The 23,838-nt window shown below is 40.1% G+C and overlaps 1 protein-coding gene across 1 annotated transcript in view; it reads left to right on the forward strand.

The window, feature by feature from the left end:
* Positions 1–23,838, forward strand: part of Sts (steroid sulfatase) — a 33,401-nt gene that overhangs the window by 5,401 nt on the left and 4,162 nt on the right. The window contains exons 2-6 of the mRNA XM_045141447.1: positions 104–226; positions 3,693–4,116; positions 7,636–7,772; positions 20,981–21,118; positions 22,576–22,735. Of these exons, the coding sequence (XP_044997382.1) occupies positions 104–226; positions 3,693–4,116; positions 7,636–7,772; positions 20,981–21,118; positions 22,576–22,735 (982 nt within the window). The remainder of the gene's footprint in view (positions 1–103; positions 227–3,692; positions 4,117–7,635; positions 7,773–20,980; positions 21,119–22,575; positions 22,736–23,838) is intronic.

A 23,838-nucleotide genomic window follows, 5' to 3' on the forward strand; every position in this document is an offset into this window, starting at 1 on the left:
CCCACCCTTCCACCACCCATGGCCTCCCCCTCCCCCGTGCGGCCCCCTCCCCCCAGGCCGCGCCCCTCCCCCACCCCTCCCCCATGCTGCCCCTCCCCCCCAGGAATGGCCTCGCGCAACCGCATTGGCGTCTACATCTTCACCGCCTCCTCCGGGGGCCTGCCGCCCACCGAGATCACCTTCGCCAAGCTGCTGCGGGAGCGCGGGTACGCCACCGCCCTCATCGGTACGCCGGGCATCGGGGGGGGGGTGTCGGGGGGTGGGCAGCGGGGCCGCCGGCGCACACAACCCCCCCCAGGACGGCTTCCATGCCCGCGCCGGGCGGGGCGGAGGGCGGGAGGACCCCGGGCGCGAGTTCGAATCCCGCCCGAGGCCGCCGCAGGGGATTCGGGGCCAGCCTGGGCGTCAGCGAGACCCGGCCTCGGAAAAGCCGTAATAATGATAATAATTAATAATAATTTTCCCTCCTCTTTTTATATTTTTATATTTTCCCTCCTCTTTTAACATTTTCCCTCCTCTTTTAATATTTTCCCTCCTCTTTTAATATTTTCCCTCCTCTTTTAACATTTTCCCTCCTCTTTTAACATTTTCCCTCTCTTTTAATATTTTCCCTCCTCTTTTAATATTTTCCATCCTTTTTCAATATTTTCCCGCCTCTTTTTATATTTTCCCTCCTCTTTTAATATTTTCCCTCCTCTTTTAATATTTTCCCTCCTTTTTCCAGTATTTTCCCTCCTCTTTTTATATTTTCCCTCCTCTTTTAACATTTTCCCTCCTCTTTTAATATTTTCCCTCCTCTTTTTATATTTTCCCTCCTCTTTTTATATTTTCCTCGTCTTTTAATATTTTTCCTCCTCTTTTAATATTTTTCCTCCTCTTTTAATATTTTCCCTCCTCTTTTAATATTTTCCCTCCTCTTTTTATATTTTCCCTCCTGTTTTAATATTTTCCCTCCTCTTTTTATATTTTCCCTCCTGTTTTAATATTTTTCCTCCTCTTTTAATATTTTCCCTCCTCTTTTAATATTTTCCCTCCTCTTTTTATATTTTCCCTCCTCTTTTTATATTTTCCCTCCTGTTTTAATATTTTCCCTCCTCTTTTTATATTTTCCCTCCTCTTTCAATATTTTCCCTCCTTTTTTAACATTTTCCCTCCTCTTTTAATATTTTCCCTCCTTTTTTAATATTTTCCCTCCTCTTTTTATATTTTCCCTCCTGTTTTAATATTTCCCTCCTCTTTTTATATTTTCCCTCCTCTTTTAATATTTTCCCTCCTCTTTTAATATTTTCCCTCCTCTTTTTATATTTTCCCTCCTCTTTTTATATTTTCCCTCCTGTTTTAATATTTTCCCTCCTCTTTTTATATTTTCCCTCCTCTTTTTATATTTTCCCTCCTCTTTTTATATTTTCCCTCCTCTTTTAATATTTTCCCTCCTTTTTTAATATTTTCCCTCCTCTTTTTATATTTTCCCTCCTGTTTTAATATTTCCCTCCTCTTTTTATATTTTCCCTCCTCTTTTAATATTTTCCCTCCTCTTTTAATATTTTCCCTCCTCTTTTTATATTTTCCCTCCTCTTTTTATATTTTCCCTCCTGTTTTAATATTTTCCCTCCTCTTTTTATATTTTCCCTCCTGTTTTAATATTTTCCCTCCTCTTTTTATATTTTCCCTCCTCTTTTAATATTTTCCCTCCTCTTTTTATATTTTCCCTCCTGTTTTAATATTTTCCCTCCTCTTTTTATATTTATTTTCCCTCCTCTTTTTATATTTTCCCTCCTCTTTTTATATTTATTTTCCCTCCTCTTTTTATATTTTCCCTCCTGTTTTAATATTTTCCCTCCTCTTTTTATATTTTCCCTCCTGTTTTAATATTTTCCCTCCTCTTTTTATATTTTCCCTCCTCTTTTAATATTTTCCCTCCTCTTTTTATATTTTCCCTCCTGTTTTAATATTTTCCCTCCTCTTTTTATATTTATTTTCCCTCCTCTTTTTATATTTTCCCTCCTCTTTTTATATTTATTTTCCCTCCTCTTTTTATATTTTCCCTCCTGTTTTAATATTTTCCCTCCTCTTTTAATATTTTCCCTCCTCTTTTAATATTTTCCCTCCTCTTTTTATATTTTCCCTCCTTTTTTAATATTTTCCCTCCTCTTTTTATATTTTCCCTCCTGTTTTAATATTTTCCCTCCTCTTTTTATATTTTCCCTCCTCTTTTTATATTTTCCCTCCTGTTTTAATATTTTCCCTCCTCTTTTTATATTTTCCCTCCTCTTTTTATATTTTCCCTCCTCTTTTAATATTTTCCCTCCTCTTTTTATATTTTCCCTCCTTTTTTAATATTTTCCCTCCTCTTTTTATATTTTCCCTCCTGTTTTAATATTTTCCCTCCTCTTTTTATATTTTCCCTCCTCTTTTTATATTTTCCCTCCTCTTTTTATATTTTCCCTCCTCTTTTAATATTTTCCCTACTTTTTTAATATTTTCCCTCCTCTTTTAATATTTTCCCTCCCATTTTAATATTTTCCCTCCTCTTTTAATATTTTCCCTCTTCTTTTAATATTTCCCCTCCCCCAGCCCTGTTTATTATCATTATTATTTTCTTTTTTATTAGCATTTTCCATGATTATAAAAAATATCCCATGGTGATGCCTCCCTGCCCCCTCCATCACGTCCCCACCCCCGGCCGGCCTCGAACTCACGGCCCTCGGTCCTCCTACACCGCCAGGACACATGTGCATACGTGTCTGCGTGTGTGCATGTGCGTCTCTGAGGGCGTGTATATATGTGAGCGTGTACATGTGCGTATACATGTATGCGTACATATGTGTACATGTGTGTGCATGTGTGGGCACATGTGCGTATACATGTCTCTGTGTATATATGTGAATATGTGTATAAATGTGTGCGCATGTGTGTGCACATGTGCGTATATATGTACATATGAGCGTAAATGTGTGTGCATGTGCGTGTATATGTGCGTACGCAGGTCTGTGTGCATATATACGTACATATGTGTATAAGTGTGTGTGCACATGTGCTTATGTGTATGTATGTGTATACATATGAACATCTATGTATATGTCTGTGTGCACGTGTATGTATGTGTACATATATGTATATATCTGTATGTATGTGTATACATACGCACATATATGTATGCGTGTGAATATGTTTGTGTACAGGTGTATATTTATGTATATATGTAAATGTGTGTATATATGTATATATGTGTGTCCGCATATATGTGTGTGTGTGTATATATATGAGCATGTTTGTATATGTGTATATATGTGTATGCATGTATATATGTGTGCATATGCATATGTGTATGTATGTGCATGCATGTGTATACATGTATATTCGTGTGTCTATACATGTGTCCATATGCACATACACGTAGATATGTGTGCATGTGCACATATACATGTGCACATATATGTGTATGTGTGTGTAGTTGTGTGTTTGTGTACATGCATATGTAGACATGTGTGTGAACATACACATGCACACATGTATGTGTATGTGTGTGTGCATATGTGTATCCATGCATGCGCATACGTGCATGCGTGTGCACATGTGTGCATGCGTGTATATGCACACGAACATGTGTACGCACGCACAGACACAGGCACATGCACGCACACACGCGTGCGAGGCTTCACGGCGCCCCCCCCGTCCCCCGTCGCCCGCAGGCAAGTGGCACCTGGGCCTGAACTGCCACAACCGCACGGACTTCTGCCACCACCCGCAGCGGCACGGGTTCGAGCACTTCTTCGGGACGCCCACCACCAACGTGCGCGACTGCCGGCCGGGCGCGGGCACCGTGTTCGGCGCGGCCTACCGCTGGCTGGTGCTGCTGCCGCTGCAGCTGCTGGCGCTCGCCGCCCTCACGCTGGCGCTGCTGCGCCGCCTCGGCCTGGCACGCGTGCCCGCCGCCGCCTTCGCGCCGCTGGCGTTGCTGGCGGGCGCCGTGCTGCTGGGCTTCCTCGCCTTCCGCCACTACTTCCGGCCCCTCAACTGCTTCCTCATGCGCGGCTTCCGCGTCGCCCAGCAGCCCACCTCCTTCCGCAACCTCACCCAGAGGCTCACCGCCGACGCCACGCGCTTCATCCGCAGGTGCCCGCCGAGGCGCGCGCGCTCGCACGCGGGCGCGCACGCGTGCATACGAGCACGCATGTATACACGAACACATGCACGCATGCATACGGGCACGCATACATGCACGCATACAGACATGCATGCATACATACAGGCATGCATACATGCACACACACATACATGCACACATATATATGCACACATGCATACATGCCACATACAGACATGCACACATACATACATGCATGCACGCATGCATGCATACGTACATGCACACATACATGCACACAAACAGACATGCACAATACAGGCATGAATACAGGCATGCAGACATGAACACATACAGATATGCACACATACATACATGCATGCATATATGCACACATACAGACATGCACACGTACAGACATGCATGCATACAGACATGCACACTTACATACATACATGCATGCATACATACATGCACACATGCACACACACATTCATGCATGCACACATATATACATGCATACATACAGGCATGCATACATGCACGCATATAGACATGCACATACAGGCATGCATACATACACACACATACATACATACATACACACATGCACACATATACATGCACACATACATGCACACATACAGACAGGCATACATACAGGCATGCGCACATGCAGGCATACAGACATGCATACATGCACACACATACATGCATACATACAAAATGCACACAAATATACATGCACACACACAGACATGCACGCATCCATACAGACATGCATACGTACATACATACAGGCATGCATACAAGCACGCATACAGACATGCACACATATATACATACATACATACAGGCATGCATACATGCACGCATACAGACATGCACATACAGGCATGCAAACATGCACACAAATATACATGCACACAAATATACATGCACACATACATGCACACATGCATGCATACAGACAGGCATACATACAGGCATGCATATATGCAGGCATACAGACATGCACATACAGGCGTGCATACATGCACATACATACATGCATACATACAAACATGCACACATATATACATGCACACATACATGCATACATACGGGCATGCATACAAGCATGCATACAGGCATGCACACTTACATGCATGCATACAAACATGTATACATGCACCTGTACATATATATATATATGTGGTGGGAAAAATTTACATTAACACCTACATAAACACCTATATATACATATATATGTGGTGGATAAAGTTTAAATATACATACATACATATGTATATATACGTCTATACATATATGTGGTGGGAAAAATTTGCATGTATTATATATATGTGCATACGTACATGCACCTGAACAGATGTATATATATGTATGTGGTGGGAAAAATTTACATATATGCCTATATATACATATATATATATGTGGCTTATAAATATATATATTATATACATATATATGTATATATATACACATACATACATATGTATATATGCATCTATATATTTGTGTGGTGGGAAAAATTTATATATATTATATATATACATACATACACACATGTGTATGCACCTGTATATATGTGGTGGGGAAATTTTGCATACACACCTATATGTACACCTATATATACATATATACATGTGGTGCATAAAATTTACATATATTATATATATACATACATACATACGTATATATACATCTGTATATATGTGGTGGGGAAATTTTGCGTATAAACCTATATGTACACCTATATATACATATATACATGTGGTGCATAAAATTTACATATATTACATGTATACATACATACATACATATATATACATCTGTATATATGTGGTGGGGAAAATTTACATATACACCTACATATATACCTATATACATACATATATGTGGTGCATAAAATTTATATATAGTATACATATATATATATACACACACATTTATACATACGTACATACGTATATACACATCTATGTACATGTGTGTTGGGAAAAATTATTTCCATGCATATACATCTATTTGAACATATACATATTTATATACGTATATATACATCTATATATACATATATACATGTGGCGGGAAAAATTTATATATGTCACGCATATCTATGTTTACATACGTATATATATACATACATGTATAATTCCATGGTGGGAAAAATTTACATACATGTCAAGTATACATATATGCATACATACATACATACATATATACATATATATATGTGTGTGTGTGTATATATATATATATATATATATATATATATATATATATACATATGGTTGGAAAAATCTGTATATACACCTATATATACATCTATATGTACATCTTTACATATATTTTTGGTGGAAAAAGTTTATATATATTATATATATATATACATACATACATACATATATAGACATGTATATATATATGTGCTGGGAAAAAATATTTGTGTATATGTACATCTACTTATACATATACCTATTTTTATATATATCTATATATACATCTGTATACATGTATATATATGTGTGGTGGGAAAATTTATATATATATATACATCATAGATACGCATACATGGATGTACATTTATGGTTTTGGTGAGAACATTATAAATATGAATATAAATATAAATATAAATAATATATAATATATAATATATAAATATATAATATGTACATATATAATATATAATATATACATATATAATATATAATATATACATATACATATATAATATATAATATATAATATATACATATATAATATATAATATGTAATATATAATATATAATATATAATATGTACATATATAATATATATAAAATATAATATACATATATACATATATATACATATATACATATATGTATATGTGTACATATATATATATGTAAATATATATAATTTTTCCCCGGTCGGGTCCCACTGTGGCTCCGGCTGACCTGGAATTCACTCTCTGGGCCGCGGCTGGACTCGAACCCACGGCCTCCCTCCCACCTCTGCCCCTCCCCCCCCTCCCCTCCCCCCCCCCGGCGCTGGGAGGGAAAGGCGTCCGACGCCGTTCCTTTCCTTCACTTGCTCGGGAGACAGACAGACGCGCAGACACACAGACAGATGCCTCTTCTCGTTCTGTTTTACACTTTTTGATTTTTATTGACATTTTCCATGATTATTTAAAAAAAAACAAATTTATTATTATTTCTACGGACAACGTCCGCGGGCGCCGCCCCTCCCCCACCCCATGAGCGTGAGGCTCTATGTGCGGCCCGGGGATCCGAACCCGGGCCCTGCGGCTCCGCGGGCGAGCGCGCCGACCATTGGGCCGCCTGTCCGCTTTCTGATTTCTTCCTTTTTGTTTTTTTTTTGGAAAACATTGATTTTTATTCATTTTACTTGAGCACAAGGCCGGGGGGGGGGGGTGGAGGGACCCGGGGTGCCGCGGGCCGTCCACGGGGCGGGGGGAGGGGCGGGACGGGACTCGAACGCGTCCCCGGGAGGCTCCGCAGGCGCCCGCGCGGGCTCTGCAGGCGCGTCCTCGTCCCGTGCAGGCACGCGGGGGCGCCCTTCCTGCTGTTCGTGTCCTTCATCCACGTGCACACGGCCCTCTTCGCCAGCCCCGACTTTGCCCACAAGAGCCGCCACGGCGCCTACGGGGACGCCGCCGAGGAGATGGACTGGAGCGTCGGTGAGTCGCCCGCCCGTGCCCGCCAGGGCGATGGGCACCGCCACGTGGATGCCAGGGAGGGGCGCGGGGCACCGGGGTACTGATGCCAGGTTGGCACCGGTGCATTGATGCCAGGGAGGTGTGGTTGGCACCGGTGCATTGATGCCAGGGAAGTGGGTTGGCACCGGTGCATTGATGCCAGGGAGGTGTGGTTGGCACCGGTGCATTGATGCCAGGGAGGTGTGGTTGGCACCAGTGTATTGATGCCAGTGAGGTGTGGTTGGCACCAGGATGATGCCAGGGGTGTGAGGTTGGCACCTGCGTATTGATGCCAGGGCAGTGTGGTTGGCACCAGTATATTGATGCCAGGGAGGTGTGGTTGGCACTGCTGTATTGATGCCAGGGATGTGGGCTGGCACCGGGGTACTGATGCCAGGGATGGGCAGTGGGCACCAGCAGATGGATGCCAGGGAGGGGCGCTTGGCACCAGGGTACTGATGCCAGGGAGGTGTGGTTGGCACCGGAGTATTGATGCCAGGTACGTGGGTTGGCACCAGAGTATTGGTGCCAGGGAGGTGTGGTTGGCACCAGCGTATTGATGCCAAGGAGGTGAGGTGGGCACCAGCGTATGGATGCCAGCGAGGGGTGCTGGGCACCAGGGTATTGATGCCAGGGATGTGTGGTTGGCACCTGCGTATTGATGCCTGGGAGGTGTGGTTGGCACTGCTGTATTGATGCCAGGGATGTGGGTTGGCACCGGGGTACTGATGCCAGGGAGGTGTGTTGGCACCAGTGTATTGATGCCAGGGTTGTGGGTGGGCACTGGGGTACTGATGCCAGGGAGGGGCAGTGGGCACCAGCAGATGGATGCCAGGGAGGGGCACTTGGCACTAGGGTACTGATGCCAGGTGTGTGCGGTTGGCATCAGCGCACTGATGCCATCTAGGTGTGGTTGGCACCGGTGTATGGTTGCCAGGGGTGTCTGGTTGGCACCGGGGTACTGATGCCAGGGAGGTGGGTTGGCACAGGTGTATTGATTGCTGGTAAGTGTGGTTGGCACCGGGTATTGATGCCAGGGGTGTGAGGTTGGCACCGGTATATTGATGCCAGGGATGGGAGGTTGGCACCAGGGTATTGGTGCCAGGGAGGGGTGGTGGGCACCGGGGTATTGATGCCAGGGAGGTGTGGTTGGCACTGCAGTATTCATGCCAGGGATGTCTCATTGGCACTGCAGTATTGATGCCAGGGAGGTGGGTTGGCACCGGGGTATTGATGCCAGGAAGGTGTGGTTGGCACTGCAGTATTCATGCCAGGGATGTCTCATTGGCACTGCAGTATTGATGCCAGGGAGGTGTGGTTGGCACAGGTGCATTGATGCCAGTGAGTTGGGGTTGGCACCAGGGGATTGATGCCAGGGAGGTGTGGTTGGCACTGGGATATTGATGCCAGGGACGTGTGGTTGGCACCAAGTTATTGATGCCAGGGATGTGGGGTTGGCACCGCTGTATTGATGCCAGGGAGTTGGGGTTGGCACACGTGCATTGATGCCAGGGAGTTGGGGTTGGCACCGGGGTATTGATGCCAGGGAGTTGGGGTTGGCACCGGGGTATTGATGCCAGGGATGTGTGGTTGGCACCAGGCGATTGATGCCGGGGAGGTGTGGTTGGCACTGGGATATTGATGCCAGGGAGGTGTGGTTGGCAGCGGTGATGGCGGTCCTTCCTGGGAATACGCCCTTTGGGCCGTGGCGGATGGCTCAGTGGTTAGGGTTCTTGCCTGCAGAGCCTAAGGACCCGGGTTCGAATCCCCAGGACCCAGATGAAAATAAATGCAATTTTTTTGTTTAATTTAAAGACAGAGAGCTTGCACTACTGGGATATTTAAACAGCAAATAAATAAATAAATGCATTTTTTTTTAAATTTACAAACAGACACCTTGGACTGTGGGGATGTTTAAACAGCAAATAAATAAATAAATGCAAATTTTTTTTTGTTTAATTTAAAGAGAGAGAGCCTGCACTATGGGGATGTGCAATCAGCAAATAAATAAATGCAATTTATTTTTGTTTAATTTAAAGACATAAATAAATAAATGCAATTTTTTTTTTTTTGTTTAATTTAAAGAGAGAGAGCTTGCACTACGGAGATGTTTAAACAGCAAATAAATAAATAAATGCATTTTTTTTTAAAATTTACAAACAGAGACCTTGGACTGTGGGGATGTTCGATCAGCAAATAAATAAATGCAATTTTTTTAATTTAAAGAGAGACCTTGCACTCTGGGGATATTTAAACAGCAAATCAATAAATGCAATTTTTTTTGTTTAATTTAAAGAGAGAGAGCCTGCACTGTGCAGATGTTTGATCAGCAAATCAATAAATGCAATTTTTTTGTTTAATTTAAAGACACACACCTTGCACTACGGGGATGTTTAAACAGCAAATAAATAAATAAATGCAATTTTTTTTGTTTAGTTTAAAGACAGAGAGCTTGCACTACGGAGATGTGCAATCAGCAAATAAATAAATGCATTTTTTCTTTTTTAATTTACAAACAGAGACCTTGCAGTGTGGAGATGTTCGATCAGCAAATAAATAAATGCGATTTTTTTTTTTTGTTTAAAGACAGAGAGCTTGCACTATGGGGATGTTTAAACAGCAAATAAATAAATAAATGCATTTTTTAAAAAAATTTACAAACAGAGACCTTGGACTGTGGGGACGTTTGAACAGCAAATAAATAAATAAATGCAATTTATTTTTGTTTAATTTAAAGAGAGAGACCTTGCACTACGGACATGTGCAATCAGCAAATAAATAAATGCAATTTTTTTTTTTTAAATTTACAAACAGACACCTTGGACTGTGGGGATGTTTGAACAGCAAATAAATACATGCAATTTTTTTAATTTAAAGACAGACCTTGCACTCTGGGGATGTTTAAACAGCAAATCAATAAATGCTATTTTTTTTGTTTAATTTAAAGAGAAAGAGCCTGCACTACGGAGATGTGCAATCAGCAAATAAATAAATGCAATTTATTTTTGTTTAATTTAAAGACACACACCTTGCACTACTGGAATATTTAAACAGCAAATAAATAAATAAATGCAATTTTTTTTTGTTTAATTTAAAGACAGAGAGCCTGCACTACGGAGATGTGCAATCAGCAAATAAATAAATGCATTTTTTCTTTTTTAATTTACAAACAGAGACCTTGCAGTGTGGAGATGTTCGATCAGCAAATCAATAAATGCAATTTTTTTTTTTGTTTAATTTAAAGAGAGAGAGCCTGCACTCTGGGGATATTCAAACAGCAATTAAATAAATGCAGTTTTTTTTTAATAGACATAGAGAGAGCTTGCACTACTGGGATATTTAAACAGCAAATAAATAAATAAATGCAATTTTTTTGTTTAATTTAAAGAGAGAGACCTTGCACTATGGGCATGTGTGATCAGCAAATAAATAAATAAATGCATTTTTTTTAATATACAAAGAAAGAGCTTGCACGATGGGGATGTTTGAACAGCAAATAAATAAATGCAATTTTTTTTGTTTAATTTAAAGGCACACACCTTGCACTACGGGGATGAGCGATCAGGGAAAAAATAAATGCATATTTTTTTGTTGTTGTTTAGCTTACACACTGAGACCTTGGACTGTGGAGGTGTTTGCACAGCCCATAAATAAATGCAATTTTCTTGGTTTAATTTTTGGGGGGGCGCTGGAGACGTGGTGTTTGGATTCGGGGGTGCGGGGGAATTCCCCCACAGACTCGGGTGTTCTGAATGCTGGGTTTCCACACCAAAATGAACCCTCTCTACTTTTATTTTTATTTTTATTTTTATTTTTAATTTCCTCCCACGCAAAGCCAATGGAGCTGCGGCTGCCTGGGAAGGTGGCGGCGCCTTTAAGAGGCGGAGCCTGGGCGGAGGAAGTGCGTCACGGCGGGGGGGGCGGGCCTTCCGGGTTGACGGACAGCTGCACTTCCGGTCCCCTCCCCCACTGCGCCGATCACAGCTGGGGCTCCATGGGCGGCGGCACTGTAAGCCGCTGCGTGTGTGAGTGTGTGTATGATATATAATATATCATAATATATAACGTAAATATAATGTATAATACATATATGTGCATTATACGTAAATATATACGTGTGTGGGTATATATATAATATATAAGATAATATAATATAATATAATATATAATATAAATGCACATATGTATATTATAAATAAATATATACTTGTGTGTATATATAATATATAACATGTTATAAAATAATATAATATAAATATAATGTATAATACATATATGTGCATTATACATAAATATATATGTGTGTGGGTATATATATAATATATAATATAAGATAATATAATATAATATAATATATAATATAAATGCACATATGTATATTATAAATAAATATATACTTGTGTGTATATATAATATATAACATGTTATAAAATAATATAATATAAATATAATGTATAATACATATATGTGCATTATACATAAATATATATGTGTGTGGGTATATATATAATATATAATATAATATAATATGTAATACATATATGTATATTATAAATAAATATATACTTGTGTGTATATATAATATATAACATGTTATAAAATAATATAATATAAATATATAATACATATATGTGCATTATACATAAATATATATGTGTGTGGGTATATATATATAATATATATTATAACATAATATAATATATAATACACATATATATATCATAAATAAATATATACTTGTGTGTATATATAATATATAACATGTTATAAAATAATATAATATAAATATAATATATAATACATATATGGATTTTATAAATAAATATATACTTGTGTGTATATATAATATATAATAAATAGTATAATATAAATATAATATATAACACATATATGTATATCATAAATAAATATATACTTGTGTGTATATATAATATATAATATGTTATAAAATAATATAATATAAATATAATATATAATACATATATGTATTTTCTAAATAAATATATACTTGTGTGTATATATAATATATAATAAATAGTATAATATAAATATAATATATAATACATATATGTATATCATAAATAAATATATACTTGTGTGTATATACAATATATAATAAATAGTATAATATAAATATAATATATAACACATATATGTATATCATAAATAAATATACACTCGTGTGTATATATAATATATAATATGTTATAAAATAATATAATACAAATATAATATACATATATGTGTCTTATAAATACATGTATATGTGTGTATTATAAATATAAATATGTAATAATATCACAATGCACAATAATACATCATAAATATATTAGATATATAAATATTAATATCATAGCACCTAGCAATATATGATATCTATGTTACATACGCAAGTATCAATGTCTAATGATATCACAGTCCATCGTAATATGACGTAAGATAAATATATTCACTATACAAATATCAATATGTATGTATGATAAATATATTCGGTATACAAGTATCAATATCTAATGATACAGTCCATAGTAATATGACATCTGATAAATATACTCACTGTGGATATGTCAATATATAATGATATCGTAACATTATAATATAATACATGATGAATATATTCAGTATACAAGTATCAATATCTAATGATATCATAGCCCAGAATAATATACTATATGATAAATTTATTCAATATACAAGTATCAATATCTAATGATATCATAGCCCATAATAATATAGTATATGATAAATTTATTCAGTATACAAGTATCAATGTTAATGATACCATAGCCCAGAATAATATAATATATTATAAATATATTCAATGTATAAATATCAATATCTAATGATATCATAGCCCATAGTAATATATTATAAATATATTCAATATACAAGTATCAATATCTAATGATATCATAGCCCATAGTAATATATTATAAATATATTCAATATACGAATATCAATATCTAATGATATCATAGCCCATAGTAATATATTATAAATATATTCAATATACAAGTATCAATATCTAATGATATCATAGCCCATAGTAATATATTATAAATATATTCAATATACAAGTATCAATATCTAATGATATCATAGCCCATAGTAAAATATTATAAATATATTCAATATACAAGTATCAATATCTAATGATATCATAGCCCATAGTAAAATATTATAAATATATTCAATATACAAGTATCAATATCTAATGATATCATAGCCCATAGTAAAATATTATAAATATATTCAATATACAAGTATCAATATCTAATGATATCATAGCCCATAGTAAAATATTATAAATATATTCAATATACAAGTATCAGTATCTAATGATATCATAGCCCATAGTAAAATATTATAAATATATTCAATATACAAGTATCAATATCTAATGATATCATAGCCCATAATAATATAATATATTTTAAATATATTCAATATACGAGTATCAATATCTAATGATATCATAGCCCATAATAATATAATATATTATAAATATATTCAATATACGAGTATCAATATCTAATGATATCATAGCCCATAATAATATAATATATTATAAATATATTCAACATGCAAGTATCAATATCTAATGATATATAGCCCATAGTAATATCACGTATGATAAATATATTCAATATACAAATATCAATATCTAATGATACCATAGCCCAGAATAATATAATATATTATAAATATATTCAATGTATAAATATCAATATCTAATGATATCATAGCCCATAGTAATATATTATAAATATATTCAATATACAAGTATCAATATCTAATGATATCATAGCCCATAGTAATATATTATAAATATATTCAATATACAAGTATCAATATCTAATGATATCATAGCCCATAGTAATATATTATAAATATATTCAATATACAAGTATCAATATCTAATGATATCATAGCCCATAGTAATACATTATAAATATATTCAATATACAAGTATCAATATCTAATGATATCATAGCCCATAGTAATACATTATAAATATATTCAATATACAAGTATCAATATCTAATGATATCATAGCCCATAGTAATACATTATAAATATATTCAATATACAAGTATCAATATCTAATGATATCATAGCCCATAGTAATACATTATAAATATATTCAATATACAAGTATCAATATCTAATGATATCATAGCCCATAGTAATACATTATAAATATATTCAATATACAAGTATCAATATCTAATGATATCATAGCCCATAATAATATAGTATATGATAAATTTATTCAATATACAAGCATCAATATCTAATGATATCACAGCCCATAATAATATAATATATTATAAACATATTCAATATACAAGTATCAATATCTAATGATATCACAGCCCAGAATAATACAATATATTATAAATATATTCAACATGCAAGTATCAATATCTAATGATATCGTAGCCCATAGTAATATCACGTATGATAAATATATTCAATGTAGAAATATCAATATCTAATGATATCCTTGCACATAATAATATAATAATAATATATGATAAATATATTCAATATACCAATATCAATATCTAATGATATCATAGCCCATAATAATATATTATAAATATATTCAACATGCAAGTATCAATATCTAATGATATCGTAGCCCATAATAATATATGATAAATTTATTCAATATACAAGTATCAATATCTAATGATATCACAGCCCAGAATAATACAATATATTATAAATATATTCAACATGCAAGTATCAATATCTAATGATATCGTAGCCCATAGTAATATCACGTATGATAAATATATTCAATATACAAGTATCAATATTAATGATATCATAGCCCATAATAATATAATATATTATAAATATATTCAATACACAAATGTCAATATCTAATGATATCATAGCCCATAATAATATATGATAAATTTATTCAATATACAAGTATCAATATCTAATGATATCATAGCCCATAATAATATAATATATTATAAATATATTCAATATACGAATATCAATATCTAATGATATCATAGCCCATAGTAATATATTATAAATATATTCAATATACAAGTATCAATATCTAATGATATCATAGCCCATAATAATATAATATATTATAAATATATTCAACATACGAGTATCAATATCTAATGATATCATAGCCCATAATAATATATTATAAATATATTCAATATACAAATATCAATATCTAATGATATCATACCCATAATAATATATCATAAATATATTCAATATACAAGTATCAATATCTAACGATATCATAGCCCATAATAATATATTATAAATATATTCAATATACAAATATCAATATCTAATGATATCATAGCCCATAATAATGTAATATATTATAAATATATTCAACATGCAAGTATCAATATCTAATGATATCGTAGCCTATAGTAATATCACGTACGATAAATATATTCAATATACAAATACCAATATCTAAATACATCAAAACACACAATAATGCAGTATTCACTCCACAAATGTCACTCTGTAATGACATCATAACACGTAATAATATAAAATATGATAAATAGGTTCACTATACAAATATCAACATGTGACACTGTCATAACACACAATAAAATAATATGTGACAAATATATTCAATATACAAACGTCAATACGTGACGGTATCTTAATATATAATATAATATATTGTGAATATATTCGGTATGCAAATGTCAACACATAACGGTATCTTAATATATAATATATTATAAATATATTCAGTATGCAAATGTCAACACATGACGGTATCTTAATATATAATATAATATATTATGAATATATTCGGTATGCAAATGTCAACACATAATGGTATCTTAATATATAATATATTATAAATATATTCAGTATGCAAATGTCAACACGTGACGGTATCTTAATATATAATATAATATATTATGAATATATTCGGTATGCAAATGTCAACACATAATGGTATCTTAATATATAATATATTATAAATATATTCAGTATGCAAATGTCAACACATGACGGTATCTTAATATATAATATAATATGTGATAAATATATTCAGTATGCAAATGTCAACACGTAACGGTATCTTAATATATAATATATTATAAATATATTCGGTATGCAAATGTCAACACGTAACGGTATCTTAATATATAATATAATATGAATATATTCGGTATGCAAATACCAAGACATGACGGTATCTTAATATATAGTATATTATAAATATATTCGGTATGCAAATGTCAACACGTAACGGTATCTTAATATATAATATAATATAATATGAATATATTCGGTATGCAAATACCAAGACATGACGGTATCTTAATATATAATATATTATAAATATATTCAGTATGCAAATGTCAACACGTAACGGTATCTTAATATATAATATGAATATATTCGGTATGCAAATGTCAAGACATGACGGTATCTTAATATATAATATATTATAAATATATTCAGTATGCAAATGTCAACACGTAACGGTATCTTAATATATAATATAATATATTATGAATATATTCGGTATGCAAATACCAAGACATGACGGTATCTTAATATATAATATAATATAATATGAATATATTCGGTATGCAAATACCAAGACATGACGGTATCTTAATATATAATATATTATAAATATATTCAGTATGCAAATGTCAACACATAACGGTATCTTAATATATAATATAATATGTGATGAATATATTCGGTATGCAAATATCAAGACATGACGGCATCTTAATATATAATATAATATGTGATAAATACATTCCCTGTACAAATATCAGTGCATCACAGTATCATAACACATAATGATATAACGTATGATAAATAGATGCAGTACACAAATATCAATTTATAAATGCACATTTATACTTTAAATATTTATTTAGGCATGTATAGTCTCTATTTATATGCACATATATTTATATTGACATTTATATATATATATTTTTTACATATATATATGTAAAAAAAAAATATACATATATATACATGTTCCCATTCTCCTTGCCATTCTTTGTTTCTTTTTTTTTGTCTGCGTGGTGAGGTGTGAACCTGGCCAGGGATCTCTCACCACCTCCCACCCCCTCCCTCCTTGGGAAATAGTGAAGCCCTGGGGGAGGCGTCTGCAGGGTGAGGTGTGAACCTGGCCAGGGATCTCTCACCTCCCGCCCCTCCCTCCTTGGGAAACAGTGAAGCCCTGGTGGAGGCGTCTGCAGGGTGAGGTGTGAACCTGGACAGGGATCTCTCACCTCCCACCGCCTCCCTCCTTGGGAAATAGTCAAGCCCTGGGGGAGGCGTCTGCAGGGTGAGGTGTGAACGATGCCAGGGATCTCTCACCTCCCGACCCCTCCCTCCTTGGGAAACAGTGAAGCCCTTGGGGAGGGTCTGCAGGGTGAGGTGTGAATATAGCCAGGGATCTCTCACCACCCGCCCGCCCCCTCCCTCCTTGGGAAATAGTGAAGCCCTGGGGGAGGCGTCTGTATGGTGAGGTGTGAACGTAGCCAGGGATATCTCACCTCCCGCACCTCCCTCTTTGGGAAATAGTGAAGCCTGGGGGAAGCGTCTGTATGGTGAGGTGTGAACGTAGCCAGGGATCTCTCAGCTCCTGCCCCTCCGTCCTTGGGAAATAGTCAAGCCTGGGGGAGGCGTCTGCAGGGTGAGGTGTGAACGATGCCAGGGATCTCTCACCACCCACCCCCTCCCTCATTGGGAAATAGCGAAGCCTGGGGGAGGCATCTGCAGGGTGAGGTGTGAACCTTGGCAGGGATCTCTCACCTCCCGCCCCCTCCCTCCTTGGGAAATAGTCAAGCCTGGAGGAGGTGTCTGCAGGGTGAGTTGTGAACGATGCCAGGGATCTCTCACCACCCGCCCCCTCCATCCTTGGGAAATAGTGAAGCCCTGGAAGAGGCGTCTGCAGGGTGAGGTGTGAACGATGCCAGGGATCTCTCACATCCCGCCCCCTCCCTCCTTGAGAAATTGTGAAGCCCTGGGGGAGGCGTCTGCAGGGTGAGGTGTGAACCGTGGCAGGGATCTCTCACCTCCCGCCCCCTCCCTCCTTGGGAAATAGTGAAGCCTGGGGAAGGTGTCTGCAGGGTGAGGTGTGAACCTGGCCAGGGATCTCTCACCTCCCGCCCCCTCCCTCCTTGGGAAATAGTGAAGCCCTGGGGGAGGCGTCTGCAGGGCGAGGTGTGAACCGTGGCAGGGATCTCTCACCTCCCGCCCCCTCCCTCCTGGGGAAATAGTGAAGCCCTGGGGGAGGTGTCTGCAGGGTGAGGTGTGAACGTAGCCAGGGATCTCTCACCTCCCGCCCCCTCCCTCCTTGGGAAATAGTGAAGCCCTGGAGGAGGCGTCTGCAGGGTGAGGTGTGAACCATGGCACGGATCTCTCACCACCCGCCCCATACCTCTTTGGGAAATAGTGAAGCTCTGGAGGAGGCGTCTGCAGGGTGAGGTGTGAACGATGCCAGGGATCTCTCACCTCCCGCCCCCTCCCTCCTTGGGAAATAGTGAAGCCCTGGAGGAGGTGTCTGCAGGGTGAGGTGTGAACCATGGCACGGATCTCTCACCACCCGCCCCATACCTCTTTGGGAAATAGTGAAGCTCTGGAGGAGGCGTCTGCAGGGTGAGGTGTGAACGATGCCAGGGATCTCTCACCTCCCACCCCCTCCCTCCTTGGGAAATAGTGAAGCCCTGGAGGAGGCGTCTGCAGGGTGAGGTGTGAACCGTGGCAGGGATCTCTCACCTCCCCCCTCCCTCCTTGGGAAATAGCGAAGCCCTTGGGGAGGGTCTGCAGGGTGAGGTGTGAACCGTGGCAGGGATCTCTCACCACCCGCCCTCTCCCTCCTTGGGAAATAGTGAAGCCCTGGGGGAGGCGTCTGCAGAGTGACGTGTGAACGATGCCAGGGATCTCTCACCTCCCGCCCCCTCCCTCCTTGGGAAATAGTGAAGCCGTGGTGGAGGCGTCTGCAGGGTGAGGTGTGAACCTGGCCAGGGATCTCTCACCTCCCGCCACCTCCCTCCTTGGGAAATAGTGAAGCCCTGGGGGAGGGTCTGCAGGGCGAGGTGTGAACCGTGGCAGGGATCTCTCACCACCCGCCCCCTCCCTCTTTGGGAAATAGTCAAGCTTGGGGGAGGCGTCTGCAGGGTGAGGTGTGAACCTGGACAGGGATCTCTCACCACCCGCCCCCTCCATCCTTGGGAAATAGTGAAACCTGGGGGAGGTGTCTGCAGGGTGAGATGTGAACCTGGCCAGGGATCTCTCACCTCCCGCCCCCTCCCTCCTTGGGAAATAGTGAAGCCCTGGGGGAGGCGTCTGCAGGGTGACGTGTGAACCGTGGCAGGGATCTCTCACCTCCCGCCCCCTCCCTCCTTGGGAAATAGTGAAGCCTGGGGAAGGTGTCTGCAGGGTGAGGTGTGAACCTGGCCAGGGATCTCTCACCTCCCGCCCCCTCCCTTCTTGGGAAATAGTGAAGCCCTGGTGGAGGCGTCTGTAGGTTGAGGTGTGAACCTGGCCAGGGATCTCTCACCTCCCACCCCTCCCTCCTTGGGAAATAGTCAAGCCTGGGGGAGGCGTCTGCAGGGTGAGGTGTGAACGATGCCAGGGATCTCTCACCTCCCACCCCCTCCTTCTTGGGAAATAGTGAAGCCCTGGGGGAGGCGTCTGCAGGGTGAGGTGTGAACCTGGCCAGGGATCTCTCACCTCCCCCCCTCCCTCCTTGGGAAATAGTCAAGCCTGGGGGAGGCGTCTGCAGGGTGAGGTGTGAACGATGCCAGGTATGTCTCACCTCCCGCCCCCTCCCTCCTTGGGAAATGGTGAAGCCCTGGGGGAGGCGTCTGCAGGGTGAGGTGTGAACCTGGCCAGGGATCTCTCACCTCCCCCCCTCCCTCCTTGGGAAATAGTCAAGCCTGGGGGAGGCGTCTGCAGGGTGAGGTGTGAACGATGCCAGGGATGTCTCACCTCCCGCCCCCTCCCTCCTTGGGAAATGGTGAAGCCCTGGGGGAGGCGTCTGCAGGGTGAGGTGTGAACCGTGGCAGGGATCTCTCACCTCCCGCCCCCTCCCTCCTTGGGAAATAGCGAAGCCTGGGGGAGGCGTCTCCAGGGTGAGGTGTGAACTGTGGCAGGGATGTGTGTGCGCTCACACCCGCGTGCGTGTGCAGGGCAGGTGCTGGACGTGCTGGACGAGCTGGGCCTGGCCAACGACACCCTGGTGTACTTCACGTCTGACCACGGGGCGCACGTGGAGGAGGTGAGCGCGCAGGGCGAGCGGCACGGCGGCAGCAACGGCGTCTACAAAGGTGAGCGCCCGACGGGGCCCCGCGAGCACCCCCCGCCCCCTCCGCACCTCTCGAACCCAGCTCTCGGGCCCCACAGGACACCGACGTGTCAATTCCCCGGGACGGAAGGTCACCGGTTCAAAACGAGGGCCGGGGGGATGGCTCGGTGGTTGAGGTTCGTGCCTGCAGAGCCTAAGGACCCGGGTTCGAATCCCCAGGACCCAGATGAACGGTGGAGTTCCCTTGCTGTGTGGCTTCGCAGGCAGAGGCCTTAACCACTGAGCCACCCCACAGGCCCTGTGTTGTTTATTCTCTTATTTTATTGATTGATTGATGGGCAAACGCTCTAACCACTGAGCCATCCACCAGGCCCTTTATTATTTTACTTATTTATTTATTCATTCATTCATTCATTCATTCATTCATTGATGGGCAAATGCTCTAACCACTGAGCCATCCCCCAGGCCCTTTATTAATTTACTTATTTATTTATTTTATTCATTCATTCATTCATTCATTTATTGATGGGCAAATGCTTTAACCACTGAGCCATCACCCAGGCCGTTTATTAATTTACTTATTTATTTTATTCATTCATTCATTCATTCATTCATTCATTCATTCATTGATGGGCAAATGCTTTAACCACCGAGCCGTCCCCCAGGCCGTTTATTTATTAATTTACTTATTTTATTTATTGATAGGCGAGTGCTCTAACCATTGAGCCACCCCAGGACCTCTATTGTTTATTTACTTATTTATTGATTGATTGGCAAGGGCTTTAACCATTGAGCCATCCCTGAGGCCCTTTATCATTTATTTTATTAACTTATATATTGATTGATTGATCGGCAAGGGCTTTAACCACTGAGCCATCCTCCCCCCAGGCCCTTTATTATTTATTTTACCATTTTATTCACTTATTTATTGATTGATTGGCCATTGCCTTCACCACTGAGCCATCCCCCCCCCGAGGCCCTTTATTAATTTACTTTTTAATTAATTAATTAATTTATTTATTTTTATTTATCGGCCATCGCCCTAACCACTGAGCCATCCCCAGGCCCTTTATTAATTTACTTTTTAATTAATTAATTAATTAATTTTTATTTATCGGCAAGGGCTTTAACCACTGAGCCATCCCCCCCAGGCCCTTTATTAATTTACTTTTTAATTAATTGATTTATTTATTTTTATTTGTCGGCTAGGGCTTTAACCACTGAGCCATCCTCCCCCCCCCAGGCCCTTTATTATTTTATCTTCTGATTTCGTTTATTTAGTGACGGGCCCTCGCCCTGACCACTGAGCCATCCTCCCCCTCCCTCCCCCCTTCCCCTCCCCCCCTCCCCTCCCCCGCCCCGGGCCCTTCACTCCCGCGTTCACTTCGCTTTCCCGACCCGGGAGCTTCCGCCGCGTCGGTCTCCGGCGGGACTCGAACTCGCGCCCGCGGGGGCGTGTGTCCGCTCGGGTGTTTGCAGGAGGCAAATCCAACAACTGGGAAGGAGGCATCCGGGTGCCGGGCATCGTGCGCTGGCCGGGGGTTCTGCAAGCCGGCCTGGAGATAGACGAGCCCACCAGCAACATGGACGTCTTCCCCACCGTCGTCAAGCTGGCCGGGGCCCCGCTGCCCCAGGACAGGTAGGCGCGCGGCCATGGGGCTCGAACCCGGGTCCTCAGGCTCTGCAAGCTGGCTGGCGCCTTAACCGCTGAGCCACCCGTCCAGCCGCAGACTGAATTTTTTTTTTAATGAGAGAACAATGGCGTGCCAGGGCCCGAGGCTCTGCAGCCGCACTCCAGACGCTCGGGCCACCGTCTTTAGGCTTTGCAGGCTTGCGCGCTGACTGCTAAGCCGCCTCTCGGACCCTTTCTCCGAGATAGGGTTTTGTTGTCGCCCAGGCTGACCTGGAATTCTCTGTGGAGTCTCTGGGTGGATTCGAACTCGCGGCGTGGTGTGTGTGTGTGCGTGGCGTGCGTGGGATCTGCAGGCTGGAAACGTGGGTCTGCAGGCCTCAGCCGTGAAGCTCACGTCTCTGCAGCCCTTTGGGCTTCCTTGGATCCACTTTAGAAAAAAAAAAAATATGTATTTTATATGACATTTCGTATAATTTGCACACTCACACACACACCCTGCACTGATTGTACGTCTAACTGCCCTTGCACACGCACGCGCATCGTCTGCAAATCGTACACCTAACTGCCCTTGCACACGCACGCATCCCGTGCTAATTGTACACTTAACTGTCCTTGCACACGCACACACACACACTCACACCTGCACTGATTGAGCATCTCACTGCCCTTACACGCTCACACATGCACACACACGCCCTGCATTGATTTAATATCTCTATGCACCTACACACCCACCCTCCATCCATTGAACGTCTAACTGCCCTTGCACACGCACGCATCCCATGCTAATTGTACACCTATCTGTCCTTGCACATGCACATGCACGCACACACACCCTGCATTGATCGAGCATCTCACTGCTTTTACACACTCACACACGCACACACACCCCTGTATTGATTAAATATCTCTATGCACTTACACACACTCACACACACCCTCCATCCATTGAACGCCTAACTGCCCTTGCACACACATGCATCCTGTGCAAATTGTACACCTAACTGTCCTTGCACACTCACACACACGCACTCACACCCTGCACTGCTGCACTGATTGAGCATCTCACTGCCCTTACACGCTCACAAATGCACACACACGCCCTGCAT

Source organism: Jaculus jaculus, unplaced genomic scaffold, assembly GCF_020740685.1.
Source record: "Jaculus jaculus isolate mJacJac1 unplaced genomic scaffold, mJacJac1.mat.Y.cur uX1, whole genome shotgun sequence".
Taxonomy (NCBI): Eukaryota; Metazoa; Chordata; class Mammalia; order Rodentia; family Dipodidae; genus Jaculus; species Jaculus jaculus.